Source organism: Sciurus vulgaris, assembly GCF_902686455.1.
Source record: "Sciurus vulgaris genome assembly, chromosome: 17".
NCBI lineage: Eukaryota > Metazoa > Chordata > Mammalia > Rodentia > Sciuridae > Sciurus > Sciurus vulgaris.
In genome coordinates this window covers 12,364,906-12,384,443 of record NC_136478.1, presented here as the reverse complement: position 1 = coordinate 12,384,443, position 19,538 = coordinate 12,364,906, and the positions used below count along the sequence as shown (strand labels likewise).

Below are 19,538 nucleotides of genomic sequence, written 5' to 3'. Positions count from 1 at the left end.
GTTCCAGGGAGGGCTGGCTGCTTTCAGGCAGGGCAGGTCTACCACAGTTGTACTGAAAAGTGAAGTTAAATGACTAAAGTCTCAGCCTCCTCCCACATTCAACGCAATACTCAGCCACCTCCAGGACCCAAATGACCACAGGGAGCCCTCAATTCAATCCTATACCCTCACCCCCATTTCAGACCCTCAGCTCCAGAAGCTGAATCACACCAGGTCCATTTTCCTATAGTGCCAAGAGAAGTGGGAATGGCTCCCAGCAGGAACAAGAAAGAGCTTTCTGAGGACAATCATGAAGGGCAAAGTGAATTTATTCCAAGATATCCACCTTGAGAAGCCACTGCCCACAGGCACTGGGTCCTTTGGCACTGTCTGTAGTGTTGCTGGTTAAGGCCTGAGTGGATAGGAAATTGCTGCAGGACCCCACAGAACAGCCACCCTCACAACCCACACACCCAGGAGAGCTGAGAAATTAGGGATAAGCATGTCTACAACTCTTAAAAGACAGGCCACAGGAAATGTCTCAAAGGGCATCTACAGGCCGAAGGATTCCCCAGCTACTTGGTATGGTTGGTTGTCATCCCCTTCCTCCAGGGTCCTAGTGGAGAGAAGGCCAAGGCCTACACTGGGACATGGGATTTGTAAAGGCCATATAGGACACAGCTTAGAAACTTCCTGAGTCCAGATGGAGCAGAAGCCAAGCCTCAGCTACTGTCAACCAGGATCTACAGTCATGTCCCAAAGCACTGCCTCACTTGCCCAAGTCTTGCTTCCTTTGGGAGCAGATGCAAAGAAATAAGTGGGGGCGTAGCAGACCCACATGGGAAAGAGGGAAGGGAAAGGCAGTTCCAGGTGTTGCCTGCTTCAGAGGGCTCAGCTTCATGGAAAGGCATCAGGAGGAGACCTCACTCCTTAGAAGTTGCAGACTCAGGCCCTGAGTGTCCACTTCCACCAGATGGACGCTGTATTTGCCAAGGCCCTGGATAGGAGAGAAGGTGCTTAGAAGACCCTGAGCAATTCTCAGACCTTCTAGAGGCTGGACCAAGGTAGCAGGACTGGGGGACTTGCAGAGCCCTGGTGAGTTGATAGGCTCCAGTGAGGTCTCTCACCCACACCAGCCACCAACCCTGACAGCATGATGTACCTCAGTCTTGGCCAGCACAGCCTCCAAAGCCTCCTTTTGCCGTGGCTCCTTCGTCAACAGATAGAGAAAGCCCCCACCACCTGCCCCTGCCAGGCTTTGGCCATGGACATGGGGGGCCAGGATGTCCATCATTCGCCGCACGGCCAGGGGCTCACAGCCTGGAGCCATGAGCTTTTTCTGTTCCCAGTATGAGGTCAGGTATTGGCCCAGCAGAGGAAGGCTTCCTAGAGTTGGGGCAAAGAGGGGAGTGGCATGCCTGGGCCAAGATACTCAACACCCACTGATAGGAAAGGAAGGGTAAAGAGGCACTTATACCAGTGTAAGGATTAACCCAGTTCCAGGCTGGCTGGAAACGAATAATAAAGCTCACTGCACAGGGTTGAGGACTAAATCTGCACAAAGCAACTGACATGGTGCCCACCTAGCATAGTCAGTATTCAGAAAACACCATAGTCACACACTTGGAGTCCTGCTTAGCTCTGACTTCCATGCAACAGGGCTGAGCCTCTTTCCTCATCTGCTTCCTGTTAGGTGGGGCTGGAGGGCCTTTACCATGAGGCAAATTTATATGGTTCCTATCTAAGTGTGAGATCCTGGAGAGAACAGACAGGATGCTTCTGCCCCCAGGGACCTTCATATATGGGGCTATGCCAAACCTAGAAAGGTCCCTAGCCTCTGAGACCCACAGTGACAACGCTCCTACTCCTAGTGCCCTGACCTCCCTGGAAGTAGCTCCTCACCTTGGCGGAAGGCTTCAGCACACTCCTTGGTCTGCTGCACCAGACTGTGGGCATTCTGTACCACAACAGGCAGCCGGGCATACCAGCTCCTCAGCACATCCTACAGGTAGGGCAGAAGAGGTGCAATGAGAACGCAGGCCCAGCTGTGCCACCTTCCTCCCTCCTCATTCTAGCTTGGGCTCACCTGCAACAGATTCCGTGCCAGGCGGGTTTTGCCAGTGTACACCAGGAGCAGATGGTCATTGAGCTTCTGAACAAAGCCCTCGGGCACAGTGATCTCTTCAACCTCTACCTTCAGTGGCAGCTGGGCCCGGGAGTGCCCCACCTTGATGCCAGGCATTAGGCCACCCACCTGGTCCTGCCAGCCACCTCCTGCAAGTCCAGGGCCCTATGGTTAGAGCCTCACAGGCCCAACCTCACTATTCCAGCACAGGCTCCTGACCCTGCACCCCTAGCTGGGACCAGCATGGGAAGATAGTTCCCCCAACTCCAGCTGGGACAAGTAAGCTATTCTGTTTCTGTCCCCAAATCTAGGAGCAGCCCAGTCCCAGCAAGGGAGTAGACTGCAGTCCAGGGCCAAGTTCGGTACTCACAGGCCTCAGTTCGGAAGTGGGGTAAAACCACATCAAAGAATGGCTATACCCTCCCAGGGAACATACAGCCAGAAGAGAAGGGATAATACTTCCTGTAGCTAATGGTCCCCTGCACCCTGTCTTCTCAATTTATGTTGGAAACAAGCTTTTAGCATCTCTCATTTTTATTTAACCTGAAAATGTATACATCTTGATTTAGTAATAAAAGGTATGAATTTCTTCCCTTTGAAGCTATATAAGTGACAAAGTTGGGCACAGTAGCAATGCCTGTAGTCCCAGCTACTTAGGCTAAAGCAGGAGGATCAACGTAATTTAAAAATTGATTAAAAATAAAAGTAACAGCCCAGTGGTGCACACCTGTAATCACAGCAACTTGGGAGGCAAGCTCAAGGCCAGCCTCAGTAATTTAAAAAGACCCTGTGAGACCCTGTCTCAAAATAAAAAATAAAAAGGGCTGGGGATGTAGCTCAGTGGTAAAATGTCCCTGGGTTTAATTCCCAGTACCAAAAATAAACAAATAAATACATAAATAAAAGTGGCTGCATGCCATGGCACACACCTGTAATCCCAGCAACTCAGGAGAGTTTTTCAAAGTAGGCTAGTGATATAGCTCAGTGGTAAAGTGCCCCTGGGTACAATCCCCTTACCAACAAAAAATTTAAAGATAAAGTGACAGAACTTGAGCTGCTTCTGGGACAGGCCTTTGATAATTGAGAAAGGGACTGAAAGGATTTAAAGTACAGAATGCAAATGGCAGGAGGCAACTGGAACTTTGTAGTCAAAACACAACTCAGAATGTCAAGAACTTAAAATGTGCCCCTCTCCCTCAGAGCACTTAATGCAGTTTAAAATGGTACACTCACTTATTATTAATGTCTATGTTCTTTATACCCTCTGACTTTTGAGAGCAAGGACCGTGCTTTTCCTCATTTGACCCCCAGGATCCGACACATAGTAGATTCTCAATATTAACAGCTGTCAGTTGACAAGATGAAGAACTTGAAAGACACACCCCAAAAGCAAACTAAAAAGGACTCTCAAACCCTTTCACTAATGACTACCTATTATGAGATATGAGTCATTTCAATGAAAGCAGGGGACTGGGCTGCAGAGGAACAGGAGAGGACAGCATAATCAGGCAGCTGTATGTCTTTGTGGCAATTTCCTTCCAGAGTCATGCTGGAGGCCAGGCCTGGGTGAACAGAACATCCTAGGATCTGGAACCAGACAAATCCCTGACTGCTCTACTTATGTATGATTCCAAGGCAACACAGTAGCCAGGAGGAGAGAAGCCTGGTGCCAGGAACATCCCATTAGATCATATCCTTGGTTGGCCTTCACTGCCCCACCATATGGCCAGAGAGCAGCAAGAGTAAAGATGACCAAGAGAAAGGCATGCTGCCAGAAGGGCAGGCTGAAGCTCTCTCCTTCACTCCATACTGTTTTCTCCACTGACCCTGAAGGACAGTCTGGAGGGGGGAAAGAGTAACAAAAACTAGCACCTAGTGCCAATAGATACCCAACACACATGACAAGTGCAACAGATACTGGCACTCAGTAGGTGGTCATAAGACATCAACTCCTTCAAAGTAAATAAGTTGAAAACCATTGGAGCACATCGAAGTGATGAGGAAACTACAACCATTTTAAGGAGCAGCACAGTTACGTGGCGGCTGGCAAATACCATATAAACCCAGGGGAATTCCCCAAGGTCCCTGGCAAAGAGACAGAACTTACCCCAACCCTGGGCCATCTCATACCTGTGGTGAGCACCTGCTCCAGGTGTAGTACTGCATGTATCAGAGCTTCTGTACCCACCACCCGGCCTGCAGCCCTCTGCAAGGCAGCCAGGGCAGCACCTGCCAGGATGCTACTGGTACCTGCATGGTACAAAGGAGGCACTAGGCATGAACCACCTCTGCCCAGCCAATCCTGCTCCACTCTGCTGTGCAGAGGCCAGGGAGCGGGGTTGCAAACCAGGCTAGAGAGCTGTGACAGGGCAGGTGGGCAGCAGGAAGGCAGGGCCCACTCACCAAGGCCAGAACCATGGGGTAGCTCAGACCAGGTGTGCAGCTCAAAGCCACCCCCAAATGTATGCAGCAGTTGTTCATGCAGTGGACTCTCAGAGTGGATGTGCACAATCCCCGCACAGATAAAGGCTGCCTTCAGCAGGGCCCCTACAGAGGAACAGTCACAAAGTAAAGAATTTGATCTCCTGGAATACCAATCAGACATCCTCCCAAACCCTGAAACTTCCCAATCTGGGACGGAGTTCATCTGGTGGACAAAAACCCAGCAGACCAGGCATAGTGGTGCACGCCTGTAATCCCAGCAGATCGGGAGGTTGAGGCAGGAGGATAACGAATTCAAAGCCAGCTCAGCAAAAGGAAGCCACTAAGCAACTCTGTGAGATGCTAAATAAAATACAAAATAGGGCTGGGGATGTGGCTCAGTGGTTGAGTGCCCCTGAGTTCAATCCTTGGTACCTCCACCACCAAAAAAAACAAAAAAAAAAAAAAAAAAAAGAGCCCATCAGTAGTGCAAGCCCCATCCTTAAGTGACAAAGGGCCTTTAACATGGGCAAATGTGTCATCTCTTTTTCCTGTGCCTGTATGTGCCTAGGCACAGTGACTTTCAGCCCTTTCCTTTCCTTTGGGGCTCCTTAACCATATCGGCCCAGGCCACAGTAGCCTGCAGTCCAACCTGGAGAGATCTCCAGATTCTACCCCCATTCGGGTTAGCTGCACATGCCATCCCCACCCACAGGTGTCCTGACCTGGGGCATGGGGCTGGCAGTAATCCTGCAGGTCATCCAAGCTCCGGCACACTATCTTCACAGCCATCTGATCCTGCCGAGGCCCCACGGCCAGCCACAACTCGGGTTCCAAGATGCGACGTGCCCTGGCCCCAATAGGCCGGCGGCCATCTACTCGCACAGCCAGGCCCAGCACTGCCCCACCATGCTCATAGGCAAGGGGTGGCGTGTCACTCCAGCCCCCTGTAGAAATTTGATAAGCTGGTCACACAGCCTGCCAGTCTGGCCTGTGTAGTTGCCGCCATTACCCTTAACCCCAAAAGGGGCTCACCAGAGAAATCCACCCGGGCTGGACACTCAGCTATTACCCACTGCCCAGGTGCTGGCAGCTCCACTGGCTCCATGGAGACAAAGTGCTGGGCTGTCATCACAGCCTGGCGGATCAGGATCTGCCCAGCCCCCTCATAGTGGCGGGCAGCTCGCACCAATAAGGCTGGCCTGCCAGGGAGGAAGGAAGATAGCAATGTGGAGCCTTAAGCTAGGGGCAGATTGCCCTGGGTGACCCATGTCCCTCTGGGCTTCCACTATCAAAGGTTACTTCCCTAGATGGCCAGGGGCTTATCAAAGGGTTCTTTCATTAGCACCCACCTGCTCAGCCATTTGTCCCTCTCCTGGGCAAGTGCCTCCACACCCCCTGCAAGGTCTCCACACTCCAGGTATGAGAAGGGCCGCATCCACTCAGGGTTCGCAGCTGGCCCACTCCGCAAGCCTCCCTGGCCCTCTGCCATGCAGCCCAGTACATCTGCCACACAGGCCAGAGCACGTGCTGCCACACCAGGGTCTCCCGCCCTAGCTGCAACTGAGGGTTAGGAGTTAGTGATGACAGGGGAGGGGGATGATCCCCAACACCCTGTGCTCCCAAAGACTACTCAATAGTCCCCAAACACTCTGGATCCCTTACCCCTACCTGTGAATGTACCCTAGTCCCTGCCCAGCAAGTTCTTTTCATCTTGACAGTCCCAGCCCAAATGTGCCTCTTCACATGGACACCCATGTTCAGTCAGGTTCAGCGATCAAATCACCCAAGTTCAAGTCTCAATCTCCCCAGCAACTAGTTGTGTGAGTAACTTAAACAGGGACCAGTACTGTTTCGCAGTTCCAGTGCTTTGTGGGACTACAAATGAGGTAAAACCTCCAAAGGGCAGAATGTCTGGGGCCTCAAGAGAAGCTACCCACACCCACACCCTGGCACCCAGTATAGAACACAATATGTAACCTTGACCAAACCCCCCACCGACAGAGATGAAGTTTCCCAGAAACCTAAGTAAACTCCAGTGTGCATTTCCACTGCTGTAGAGTCACACAGCTCAGTTGAAGGCCCAGAGGGCAAGCAGGGCCAGTGACCCTGGGCTGACTCACCCTGGTCCAGTGTGGCCAGCAGGAGCCCAGGGCAGCCCTCGTGGACAGTGGCCCGGATCAGCGGGCACAGGCTGAGGTCCTGCCGGGTCTCTAGCACATGCTGCGCCTTATACAGAGCCTGGCGGAAGAACAGTTCCCGGCGGGAGGCCAGTGTGGCAGCCCTGTCCAGGTGCGGCTGTAACTGCTCCCAGGACAGGCGCCAGGAGGCTCGCCAGGCCCTCAGGGCCTCACCCCCATCCTCTGGGGGGTCCAGCATCCATAGCATGTCCCGGGGCCCCAGGGCCCTCAAGGGATGGAGCACAGGAAAAAGGCGGGCACTGAGAAGACAACGCTCTGCAGGGGGCGTATCTGGGTCCCACAGGTCCCAGTCTCTGAGGTGGGGAGAAGCACATTAGTAAGAGGGAAGCCAAGGGTGCCTCCTCCCCAAGCCCTGACCTGCCTGCCAATTCACGGGGACAGTAAAAACTCCTCAAGAGGCAGCACAGCAGACAGCTCAGGGAGCAAGTCCATGCTGCTCTGCCACCTTCCTCAGGTCACTGAACAAAAACCCCAAAGTCTGAGCACAGCCAGGGGTTTGGAGTTGCCCAGAGGGAAAGTGCTGGCAAGAATCCAGCTGTCTCAAACTACTCCAGGCCAGTGGGATGGTAAGGGGACTGGGACTGCTGTGGGGCAAAGTAAAGGGTAAGCCCTAGAGGCCACCCTGGTCACATGGACCAAAAGAGCAGGTCAAGGCATCAGCTTACCGAATGCCTGTCTTGTTGAAGAATTCATTCCAGGACATGTTGAGGTATGTGCCTTCCCCCTGTCTCTGGGTGAAGAGGAGGAAGCAGTCAGGGCTCTGGGAGACTCAGAAAGGGATTAGGGACAGTAGGCCAGAGGGAAGAGAGCAGCTCCAACAAGGACTGGAAGAGACGTGGGCACATACTCAAGCAAATTCTGAAATGACCTCAACACTCTGCTCAGGTGCCTAGAATGTGGAGCAGAATATGGGGCTCCAGGCCTGACCTTCCATAGCTGCCTCTGGGAGTCGAGGACACCCTCTCTGAACCTAAGTCTCCAGCCTGCAAAATGGGAAAAATCTCTACCCAACCCTGCTGTCACAAAGCAGACAAGCAGGAGGCAAGGTCTGTTGAGACCTCCTGGCCATACCCTCTCACAGTCTACCCCTCAGGCCAAGCCTCAGAGGGCCCAGGGTGGGCTGGGGGCCAGACTGCTAGATGGAGGTGAGGAGATATAAAGCAGGTGCTTACTTCCCAGCTGTCCAGACGGCCAATCAGGGTGAAGGTACGGCCCAGAGAGCCAGGGAGCCGCACATGGTGTCCCTGCAGGACAACGTCACACAGCTCCAGGCCATGCAATGCCTTGGACTGCCCTATGTCCAAGCCACTCACGAAGCAGCCAGTGCCAATGTGAATAGGGCCCTGGTGGGGAAGAAGAGAGGCATCTTGGTTGGACAAGCACACAGGCCACTCCCCAACATGTAGGATACTGGCCACCCTCAACCCGCCCTTACCCATGCTCTCAGATCTCACCCGCAGGTGGCAGTGCTGCAGGACACTCCCAGGCCCCAGGTGGATGGAGCCCTCCAGCAGGCAGCTGACCACAGAGCTCCTGGCCCCCAGGAGCTGCAGTTCCTGTGAAGTCAAGAAGGAAGGTTGTAAGGGTTGAGGGCAGAGGGCTGCCTGATCCTCCCCTGCAATAGAGCATCTGGGTATGGAACACCAAGGCCCACTGCTCCCATGTCCTTTAGCCAGCCAAACCCCTCTCTGGACCTGCCCTGGCCCCAACCTGAGGCCTTTCCCACCTCACCTATCTAACACCATCCCCACCCCAAGGTCACCTCTGTACTAGGCTGCCCCTATCCTCAGCACCATGGTACTAACCTAGGTCCATCTTCATCATCCGTACCTCTCTCCCCAAATGGACCCCACAGAAAGGTTTTCCTTAGCTTTTCAATTACATGAACCATCATGTAAAATCCTGACTTGGTCACTTGGCAGTTCTGTGGCCTTGGGCAAGTTACTCAGCCTCTCTGAGTCTCCCATGCCTCATGTATAATAGAGATGAAAACACCTACACTCCGAAGTAATTTGTTCAAGTTGTGCTGTTCCCTTCCCTGAAGCCCACATTCCACCTGATCCCAGACACCCAAGTAGGCACCTCTAAGGAGCAGGCAGGTCTCACCTCTACCTGGGAGTGGATGATTTGGGGCCCAGAGACACCAGGCAGTGTGAATATGTGCAGGAACTCACTGGCTGAGGAGGTCATGTAGCTATAACTGCCGTCAGGGATATACACTGTAAAGACACAAGTACTGACCCCAACCCCATGCCTGCTGCAGCTCAGGGCCAGACTGGGCTTCCTGCCAGCACAGACATTCTCATCAGACACCTCCTCTCGCTCCCACCCTCCATATGTTCTGCAGCTCTAGTAGGGCAGTCGTGATGGTGGTGAGCCTATCAGGCCAATGGCAAGCTGAAGTCCAGAGGGCCCAACCTACCCAAAGTCCCACAGCTAGCAAGTGTACACACTAGGTTTGGAGTCCAGGGAAAAGAGAAAGGAGGAAAATGGGAGAAGAGGTATCTCAATGGAAGGCCTCAGGATGGGGAGAGTGCAACTGTCTAGTCCATGAGATCAGCTGCCTGGTCCAGAATGTGGGGGACAGCCTCATTCTGGGGATCCTCACTTCCAGGATCTCTCCAACTCACAGAGCCAACAGACAGTACCTACCCATGGTGAGAGGCTGGTCGCGAAGCTCCCTCCACAGCTGAGCCCGGGCGCCCTGCAGGTAACCTACTACCTTCATATCACCTTGCCCCATTTCTGGGGACCTCCCAGTCAGGAAGTCCTCCCTCTTCACGTTCCGAGCCATGCAGAACAGGATGTCAAAAAACAGGGACAGCTGGAGCAAGGGTAAGAAGCATAGTTATTGGTGGGGAAGGGGTCAGGACTTACAATCTCACAGTTGAGCTGGGATGGTCCCATTGACCGAGATGCTGATCCAGAGAGGGGAAGGGGCTGGCCTGAGGTCACAGAGCAGCTTGTGCCCAGCCAGGGTCACCTAATTGCCCTCCCCCAGTCACCTGAACAGGCCGGGCTCCAGAGTCCAAGCCCATATAGGTGCAGGCATCTAGAGGTGGGCTCACATGGGTGGACAGGAGGTGTTCAGCAGTCTCCACAGAGAAGAAGACAATCCCAGAAACCTGGAAGAGTCCCCAAAAGGGTCAAGTAGAAGGGGCACTGAGACCAGACTCAGGGATGAGGGCACATGCAGATGGGCCCAGGGAGGTCAGATGCTACACAAGGCAGCCACCCCAGCACCCAGACTCCAGGTATACTTGGGCAGCTCCCGACAAGGCTCCTCCCAAGTACTCCTCCCAAGCTCAGTTCTCCACCTTCCCCGTAGGCCAAGTCGACACTTTCCCACTACTCCCATCCTGTCCTTCATTCTGGAAGAATCCTGAGTCTGCTTCTCTACCTCCTGCCAACTGTATTCCCTAACCTGCTTACATTCTGGTTCTAGGCTTTCTGGTGCAGGACAAGACCCTGAATTCCAAGGTTACCCTTTCATCAGATTCTGGCTAAAGTTGCTCCACCGAAAGCCAGTTCCAAACCTTCCTCACATTCTGGTTCTAACCTGCCCTGGAATCTTCCAGAATGAGTGTAGTTCTTCCACAGAAGGAAAGCAAATTCTCCCTCCCCTGTCCCAAAAGGTTCTCAAAGACCCCCACCGAGAGCCCAGCAGCCATACCAGTGGCACATGCCCATCAGGCTGGATACACCGCCGTATGTCTGCATCAGTGCCCTGGTAGTAAATGTCCAAAATGAAGCCCTATGTGGGAGATTTACAGAGTTGGAAAAGGGAGCAAGAGAGGACACAGAAGGCAGTATTGCCGTAGATGTCAACAAGTGCTCTCCATGTGAAAACTTATCATGCAAGTCTTGCAAGCAGCAGCACACTCAGGGGGACACAAGCACCTGAAATTTCTACCTGCAGAGGGCTGAGAACAGGCTTTAATTGTGGGCACTGCCTGGCACACAGTCAGAATGAAATGCATCTGTGGCAAAAGAATAAGTGAGTCCACAGAGAAGCACTGCAGGCTCAAGACCATGCTGGAACCAAGGGCTCAATCAAGACCGGGACAGGGAGCTGCCTAGTGCATGGGAGGCCACCCCAGGCCAGCTCAGCTATCTCCAGGGGCATTACCTGGGAGTCAGTGAAGTAAACACCATGATTCAGAGCATAGGCTGGGCTCCCAGGAAGGGCAATCGCTCTGGCTCCCCGAAAACCATCCCAGCTGATCCCTGTGGATCACATAGGAGGTTCCCAGGGGTCCCAACCCAAGGCAAGGAATCCCCAGTCACAAAGAAGCAGGATCCCAGGGCGGGGTACGTAGGCACCTCTAAAGGGAATATGGATATAAATAAAAGGAAATATGGTTTCCAAAGATAAATGGACACTCCTCTAGAGAATGACAACCCTTCTTTCCCAAAGTTCTTCCACAAAGCCCTGTGGGGTGGAAGGGCCAGCACTGATATGTCCACTCTATAGATAGGTAGACTGAGGCACATCAGGGCAGCCCTGTCTCCTAGGCTTCATCTCTACACCCTAAACCTCCCTTCTGAAGGTCCAGGGACAGAATGGGCTAGAAAGGCAAAGACTGCCCTGCCTATGGCAAGGGAAGGTAGGATCCCAGGCCTTTTCAGGCTTACCAGGGTTTGGAGGAATAGACAGCAACATGTCAGTGCTGCAGACCCACACACCTGGGGGACAGCCTGGGCCCAGCTGCAGGGGACAGGGAAAAAGAGAAAGAGAAAGCAGCTAAGTGGCCTGGCCCGGCCCTTCCTCCACACCCTCACAGGCATGTTGGCCTGTTTCACATGCCCCAGCAGCTACTGCATCCCAGAGGCGTCTGCTCCTTAAGTAACAGGGGCCTCTCAAGACCTATGGTACCAATGCTGACCACCCCATGTCCCATCTAGGGCCACACCTTCCCCCAAGGTGACCAAGACCAACTTGAGACTATAACAAATTAAGTACCTGGACTTCCTGGGGTCTCCTATCTAAACTGGCACAGGCCCTAGCTGATGGCACAGTGTGGGAGAGGTGGCTCTAACTGGGAAAAGGCCCCTCAGCCACCATATGGCTTACCCGATGGGTCATGATGTCCAGCAAGCAGTCCAGGTTGCAGACCAAGGCCTCCACAGGGGCCTGGGGGTTCTCCACAGGGAGGCAGGTGAAGGCCCGGCCACAGTCATCAAAGGGAAAGTCTCGACCCTGGGTGGGAGCAGGGATTGGTGAAAGAGCCCTGGGGGGCAGAGAAACTGGGATATCTCATTAGCTATGCAAGGGTGGCAGGCATCGAGTACAGGATGTATAAAAAAAAATGTTATCTTGGCAATTTCTCTTACAATTTTTTAAATGAACATGATTACTATAAAAAATTAGAAAATTCAAATATGCAGAAAAGAAAACTATCCCTCAGGGATACTAACTACTGCCCTAATTTGACATACATTCTATCAGACTTTAATTTATACTTCAAATTCTTTTTTTTAACAAGAATGAGATCATTTTGAAAAGACTGAAGCAGGAGGATCACAAAGTTGAAGGCCAGTCTTGGGAACTTTTAAGACCCTTTTTCAAAATAAAATAATAAGGGTTGGAGAATGTAGTTTGGTATGAGAGGACCTGGATTCAGCCCCAGTACCACCAAAAGAAAAAAAAAAAAAAAAAAAAAAAAAACAGATCATTCTACACAAACTTCTGTCACAGGCCTTTTTCACTGAGCACTTGGAGTGAGCCAGGCCCTGTTTTAAGGATTTATGTGGGTCATCTCAGCACATCCACAGCCACATGAAGGAGGAGTTGTTGCCATTCTTGCTTTACAGATGAAGAAACCAGGGATTTGACTTAATAGTAGAGTGCCTGCCTAGCATGCACAAAGCCCTGGATTTAACCCCCAGAACCACACACACAGAACAGATGAAACCAAGGCCTGCAGTCAAGCGACTTGCCAAGGTCACATAGGTGGTAAGTCTCATTCCAGCCAGGTGAATCTCAGGAGGCTGAGATAGGAGGACCACAAGTTCAAAGCTAGCCTCAGTCACTTAGCAAGGCCCTAAGCAATTTAGCAAGACCCTGTCTCAAAATAAAAAATAAAAAAGGCTGAGACTATGGCTCAGTGGTTAAGTGCCCCCTGGGTACAATCCCTGGTTTAAAAAAAAAAAAAAAAAGTCTCATTCTAGGTCAATGCATACAGATAAACCTTTCCTTTTTTTTTTTGTTTTTTTTTTTTGGCAATGCTGGGGATTGAACCCAGGGTCTAAGCACTCTACCAACTGAGCTATATCCCCAGTCCAAAGATAGACCTTTTAATCAGCTGAAGGATATACTGTATATATGCATATACTGTATATATGGTTTCCAATTTTTGGACATGTTGATTGATTCTGATTCTTCTGGATTTGCAAAATGAACACCTTGCACACACACAATGATGGATGACTCCTAAAGTCCTACCCAACCCTGAGAATCAGGGTTCCAACCCTCTGCATTACCCATGCCCATAATTCCACTTACCATGTGTAGGATGAGGATCCAAGATGAATGCAGGACATCAGATGTGACCACCTGTCAGGAGAGGGAGAGCCCTGTGGACAGAGTCCTTGAGCAGATGGTACCTGGAGGAAGAACTATCTAAGGAGGGACCTCAACACAAATCTACTTAGGTACCAAAAGGTCAAAAGGCCAGGTCAAGACCAATAGCCCCAGACAGGGGAGGGGCAGCCATGGCCTGGGTAAGGGAGCCTAGCAGCTCTCCACCTAGGCCACTTCCCTGCCCTAGGATTGGATAGCTGCAGGCAATGAGCTGAGGCCACCCAGCTGGGTGACTCAGGGAATATCAGCTCCTCAGCAACCAGTGTCCCCATCCTCTACCCATGCCACCTCTGTGTCCACCCCCACTCTCCATGCTATGCACGCAAGGTGACAAAGTAAAGTGGCTGGGTGTGTGGGGGATATGGTGACACTGACTCACATGTCCCAAAGGAGAGTTACATCTCAGTTCCAAATAAGTAGGACTGAGAGCCCAGGATAGTAAGAACTTTGAACACTGTTTCTTGTTTGTTGAGTTTTTTGTTGTTGCTGTTTTGTTTTTCAGTACTAGGAACCGAACACAGGAATATTCTTCCACTAAGCTACATCCCTAGCACTTTTTATTTTGAGACAGAATCTTGCTAAGTAGTCAGAGATGGCTTAAAACTGGCAATCCTGGGCTGGGGTTGCGGCTAGGTGGTGGAGTGCTTGCCTAGCATGTGTGAGGCACTGGCTTCAATCCCCAGCACCAAATACAAATAAATAAATTAAATAAAGGTCCATCAACAACTAAAAAAATTTTTTTAAAAACTGACAATCCTCCTGCCTCAGATTCCCAAGTAGCTGGGAATCTTCAAACTTTTAAGAAGCCAGAAAACCTCCCATTGAGATATTGGTTCCAATATTCCAAAAACACTACAAAAGCAGACCCTGCCATCTGCCCTCACCTGGACAACATGGCAGAGACGAGTCTATCCAAAGTACAGATTCGAACACACAAGCCAAATGCTGAACTGCCCAGGGCAATGGAGCCAAAGAACTGGAAATCTTGGAAACTATCTGGTTCCAATAGGAACAAGGAGCAGAGGGGCAGCAACTCGGGATCACTCACAGTGAAGCCTGCACGGGCACTCAGGTGCTCAGCAGCCACCAGCAGCGCATTAAGGGTAGCTCCTCCGCTGCCCACGCGTGTCTCAGGGTCCTCCACAGCCAGTAACAGTGTCCCAGTGGGGATCTGCTCCCGCTTCTGTCGCACCTCCAGCTCTGTGGTCAAAAAGTGTGCTCAGACCTGTTCCCCAACCTCTCTGTCCTGGTCCAAAGCACCTGAGCAAGCCTGTAGTCATTGATTTCTTTAACTATTAGATAGGTAAGCTTATTAGATAGGTAAGAAGTTATTTCCATTTTACAGATGAGAAAACAAAGCACAATGAAGGGACATGTAGGGTATGAGGTCATAAGACTAGGAGGAAGTAGTATCTGGGTTTCAACCCAGGTCTGCTCAGTTCCTAGGGCTATAGGGGGCTGGCAAGGGAGAGGATTGGGAAGGTCTACATTAAGAGCAAGGTGGGGAGTGGGAGTCACCTACCTCTCTGAAAGACCTGCACGCTGTCCTTATACTGGCATGTCAGGATGATGACTGTCCAATCAACCCCCTTTGGCTGCTCCATTCTGGCCAAGTGGAAGAACTTCCTAAAGCAGCAATGGATAATTGTATACAAATATTTTTTAAATTGTTATACTCTAAAATTCTTTCTGGTATACAGTTCTATGAATTTTAATACAAGTATAGATTATTATCATCACCACCACAAAAACTCCCTCACCTTATTACTTTTTGGTCTTATCCTCCTCCATCCCTAACCCCTGATACCTCTCATCTATTCTCCATAGCTATAGTTTTCTTTTCAAAAATGTCAGATAAACAAAATATGAGCTTTTCTAAAGTATCTTTTTAGTTGTCAATGAATCTTTTTTATATGAGACACTCAAAATCGAACCCAGTGCCTTATACATGCTAGGTAAGCACTCTACCACTGAGCCACAACCCCAGCCCCAAAATATGAGCTCTTGAGATGAGTTTCTTTCCTTCAACATAATGCCTATGAGACACATACTGATAGTTGATCCTTATCCTTTTTCTGTAAAGCTGTATCCCCTGGAGTGGAGGTACCACAGTCCATTCCTTCCTTCACTCACCGAAGGAGAGTTGGGCTGTCTCCAATTTTTGGCAACCATGAATAAAGTTCCTTTTTTTTTTTTTGGTAGTAGGGACTGAACCCAGGGGTGTTTAAACACTGAGCCATATCCCCAGCAGTGGGAGAGGGAGGGCACTCTTTAATTTAGAGACAGGGCCCATGGTTAGGCTGATTTAGCAATCTCATGCTCCTCCCAGCTTTCAGAAAAAGCCTCTGTCTACTGACAGAAATTGCTCTGCTGCCTCTTCAGCCCAGTATGGTAATCCAGAGAAGAAATCTGACCTAGAGAATTTAGCCAGGCACCTGAGGGCAAACACCTTCCCTGTGATGCCCACCTGGCTCTCCCTGTGAAGGAAGCATGGAGGAACTCCAGTGTGGCCACAAATCACTGTGTGCCTAAGGAACCCTTAATCCTCTAGGTCTCCAGAAGAGAGTAACTGACAGACACACACCCCCACCTCTCCCCCACCCACCCATCTGTCTGAATCTACATTCTTCTCTACATGGAGGCTCCATTCTCCACAAACTGCTCCCCACAAATTCCTGAGGGCAGACTCATTCCTGCAAGGTTCAAGACTCCTCTGACAGCCAGACACAACAGCACATGTCTGTAATCCCAGCAACTTGGGAGGCTGAGGCAGGACAATCTCAAGTACAAGGGCAGCCTTGACAACTTAGTGAGACCCTGTCTCTAAACAAAAAATAAAAAGGGCTGGGGATTTTAAGGAGCTGCTGGGCTCAATTCTCAGTACTACCAAGACACTTTGAGAGGCAACTGTGGCTCCAGGACCACCAACTGAAACTGCCTCACAACTGCACTGAGACTTCCTACCCATCCCTCCCTCCCTCCAGGACTACTTCACAGGATTCAGTTCTAGATCTCCACACTGGCAGCTCCACCACCTCCCCAGCTCACTCTCCTTTTTCTTCCCCCAATGAACACTTAAAAATCTAACCCCATCTTACCCTGTTTTTCCAAGGATCTGAACTAACATGAGAAGGATAATATCTCCTCTCAGAAGCCTAAGGAAAAGTCACTGTAAGAATCTCTAATCTGGGTCTGGGTACAGTAGCACAAGCCTGTAATCCCAGAGACTTGGGAGGCTGAGGTAGGAGGATCTCAAGTTCAAGGCCAGCCTCAGTAACTTAGCAAGGCCCGGTCTCAAAATAAAATAATTAAATTTTAAAAAAGGCTGGGGATGTGACTCAGGTTAAGCGCCACTAGGTTCAATCCCTTGTACCAAAAACAAAAACAAAAACAAAGAAACCCGGAAAGGAAAGTGTGACTTAAAGGCGAAAACATCCTGCCTAAGGTCACACAGAACTAGTAGAGGTAGACAGGTGTTTCAAACTCCAATGTCTGTGCTCTTAACCACACTGTAGAAACAAGCGATCTCTCCTGCCCTATCCTAGTTAACATTCATACAGAAGTCTTAGAGCACACTTCCCTAATTCCAATACACTGCCCACTTTCAATAGAACTTCATCTGTCGAGGCTAAGTTGAAATACTTTTTAAAGTCCTCAGCAACACACTGAGGATAGAGTCGGGGAGCCAGGGAAAGACTAAAATAGTAAGGCCTCCTCGTATATAGTCTTTGAAGAGAGATAGGCCAGGCAAGGACTTTGCACATTTTAGCACTATGAAAGGGGAAAAAAATAAAAACAAAAAACAAACAAAAACAGGCTTACAGAAGGCTCTAATTTGTTGCCTTCTGGAAAACAGGCATAAAAGGAGTTGACTGGGAGTAAAATCATGTAAATTACACAAACAACAGGCCTTTGAGATTTGTGCATAATGATGAGACCTACTGGGGTAAACCGAGGCAGGAGGTGGCCTCAAAGTCAAATCAGAGCAGCGTCGGCCTCCAGTGCCCCACCTGCCCCAGGGGCGAGGGGCGTGTCCCTCCGTTCCCAGGCGTCCACAGGTCCCCTAAACTCCCGCAGAAAGACCCAGGCCGTGGGGAAGCGGGGCGGCGGAAGTCCCCCGCGGTAGCGGGACGCCAGAGGGCGCTGGCAGAGCTCCCGAGACTCCGCCCTGGGAGGACCGGCACGTGCGGCGGGCTGACTGAGGAGCCGCGCGGAACCGCGCACACCACGTACCTGCGACCGCCCGGCGCTCGCGGAGCGAGCTCTTTCTCGCGGGGCTGGCGTCGCCTCGCGGGGCACCCTGGGAAATGGAGTTCCGTCCCGCGCCGCCCGGGCAGGCTCCCGCCGCTCGAGACGCGGCGTTGAACCCCGGCGCCGGCCAGGGGACGCTCCGCGCGGCGCTTTGCTGAAGGGCGGCGTCTTCAGAACCCCGGGGAGCTGAGCACTCCAGCTCCCAGGGAAACCTGTGCTTCTGAAACACGTAGGCCCGTTTTCTGCTACTCGAGGTTGCACACTTTGAGTGCATTGGACTTTTTTTTTATTTTTCTTCCCCTTTTTAACTCCCCTGGCCGGAACCTGAGACCGCCGCTTTTCACAGGAGTAAAAACCATTCGAGCCGGGTGGGAATCACAGCTCTTGAGGGAGTTTAAGCAGCTACTGTTGGATTGATTAGCAGTTAGCAGTGCTTCTCCTGATTTCATCACTTGGATTCTTCCGGAAGAAACTTTCTAAATCTGCAGTGGGAAGAGAAATCTGCGGAGATCTTGCAAAAGTCGTGCATGGAAACACCCAAGAGTGTCAACTTCTAGGGTCCTGAAAACTAACTAGGCTCAAACATGCAATGAGATACGGCAGTTAGCTAGAAATGCTAGAACTGCTTGAACGATGTTCGAGATATCTTGTTAAGGAAAAAGAAGCAAGTTCTAGAACAAACAGTATATACAGGAAACCACGTGCGTCCAAAGTAATGTGTATGAACACAGTATAGGTATGTACAGGAACAGGATTGAGGGTGCTGGGGTGTAGCTCAGTGATAGAGCGCTTGCCTAGCATGAAAGAGGCATCTGGGTTCACCCTCAACATCGTAAAAATAAGTAAAATAAAGGCATTGTGTCCATCTACAACTTAAAAGAACAGGACTGAAAGGAAAATCATCAGGGCAGAGGCTGCTAGAGGTGGGGATGGGCAAGGAGGACTTGAGCTTTATCTATATTATTTTGCATTTTTCTTACTGGCATGTGCTTTCCAAATCTGGTGTCATTAATAAATAGCTTGTGGGCTGGGGATGTAGTTTCAGTTGTAGAGCACTTGCCTAACGTGCTGGAGGCCCCGAGTTCCATCCTGCACACCCGGAAAAAATGAAAAACAAGTAGCCCAAGAGGCTTCTGAGGTCAGTCTTAATGAAGGTGAAGACCCCTGCTCTAATTCTGTGTAACCTTGGCCAGTCACTTAGCTACTGCATCAGCGTGTCTCCATTTGTAAAATGAGGAGTTAATAACAGTATCAAATGCCTGTGGTTCTTGTGTTTGCTTTACTCCATACTAAATACTACCAAAAAATTTATTATTTCTGTGGTCATTATATCCATTCTGCTCCATTGAAGCAGGATTTTTGGTTTGTTCACTATTGCCCTCAAGCCCTAAGACAGTGTTGAACATTGTAGTTAGAAAAAATTTGTTGAATGAAGAGCACACTTGAGTTTAGTTTCACCTGGAGTCATGCCCCCTTTCTCTTGGTGCACGTCTGATTCCCTTCCCTGACTTCAGTGCCTGCTCACTCTTCTGTGAATCCAAGAGGCCTTCGGGAAGCAATGTGCTACCTCCCTGGTCACTGTTCTCAGCAATGCAGATCCCCAGCTCTGCAGTAGAGTGGGAGGCAGGGATGCCTGCTGCTGCAGCTTTGGCAGCACCTCAAGAAAACAGATTGTGTCCCCAAGGAGCTCAGAAGCAAAGGGCTTCACCTCATAGGACAGACCTGGGTGTGGGGGAGGGATGGCTTCAGGGCTGCTCTTGCACTTCCTCACCTGAGAAGCAAAGATACAAGAAAGGTTTATTTAAATGAAGTCCCCCACTCTGGGTCTGGGTGGGTAGCTCAGTGAGTTCCATTCCCAGCACTTCAGAAGCAAAAAAAGAAGCAAGTTTCAATCCCCAGTGCCAATACAATACAACAAAACCCTCAGTACAGTCTGTAACCAGTAGACAGACTCAAAAACATGTAACTTTTTGTATGT

General features: G+C 50.7%; 1 protein-coding gene across 8 annotated transcripts; it reads right to left on the bottom strand.

Moving 5' to 3' along the window:
* Positions 1-290: 290 nt before the first annotated feature.
* Positions 291-17,658, bottom strand: FCSK (fucose kinase). Of its 8 annotated transcripts, none has more exons than XM_079117357.1 (24): positions 17,543-17,658; positions 14,832-14,935; positions 14,358-14,509; positions 13,232-13,282; positions 11,801-11,926; positions 11,362-11,434; positions 10,856-10,953; positions 10,400-10,480; positions 9,732-9,851; positions 9,379-9,550; positions 8,833-8,945; positions 8,181-8,282; positions 7,899-8,069; positions 7,392-7,456; positions 6,649-7,019; positions 5,878-6,088; positions 5,561-5,727; positions 5,251-5,472; positions 4,508-4,651; positions 4,235-4,354; positions 2,066-2,253; positions 1,882-1,981; positions 1,142-1,365; positions 291-976 (listed from the first exon to the last, which is right to left on the bottom strand). In XM_079117357.1, exons 2-24 carry the CDS (start codon positions 14,911-14,913, stop codon positions 890-892), a joined length of 3,240 nt encoding a protein of 1,079 aa, XP_078973483.1. In that variant the 5' UTR covers positions 14,914-14,935; positions 17,543-17,658; the 3' UTR covers positions 291-889. The 8 variants fall into 8 exon arrangements, with proteins under 8 accessions (XP_078973483.1, XP_078973477.1, XP_078973480.1 ...); XM_079117351.1 differs by lacking the exon at positions 17,543-17,658 and adding an exon at positions 17,252-17,476; XM_079117354.1 differs by lacking the exon at positions 17,543-17,658 and adding an exon at positions 17,320-17,476.
* Between the last annotated feature and the right edge of the window lie 1,880 nt (positions 17,659-19,538).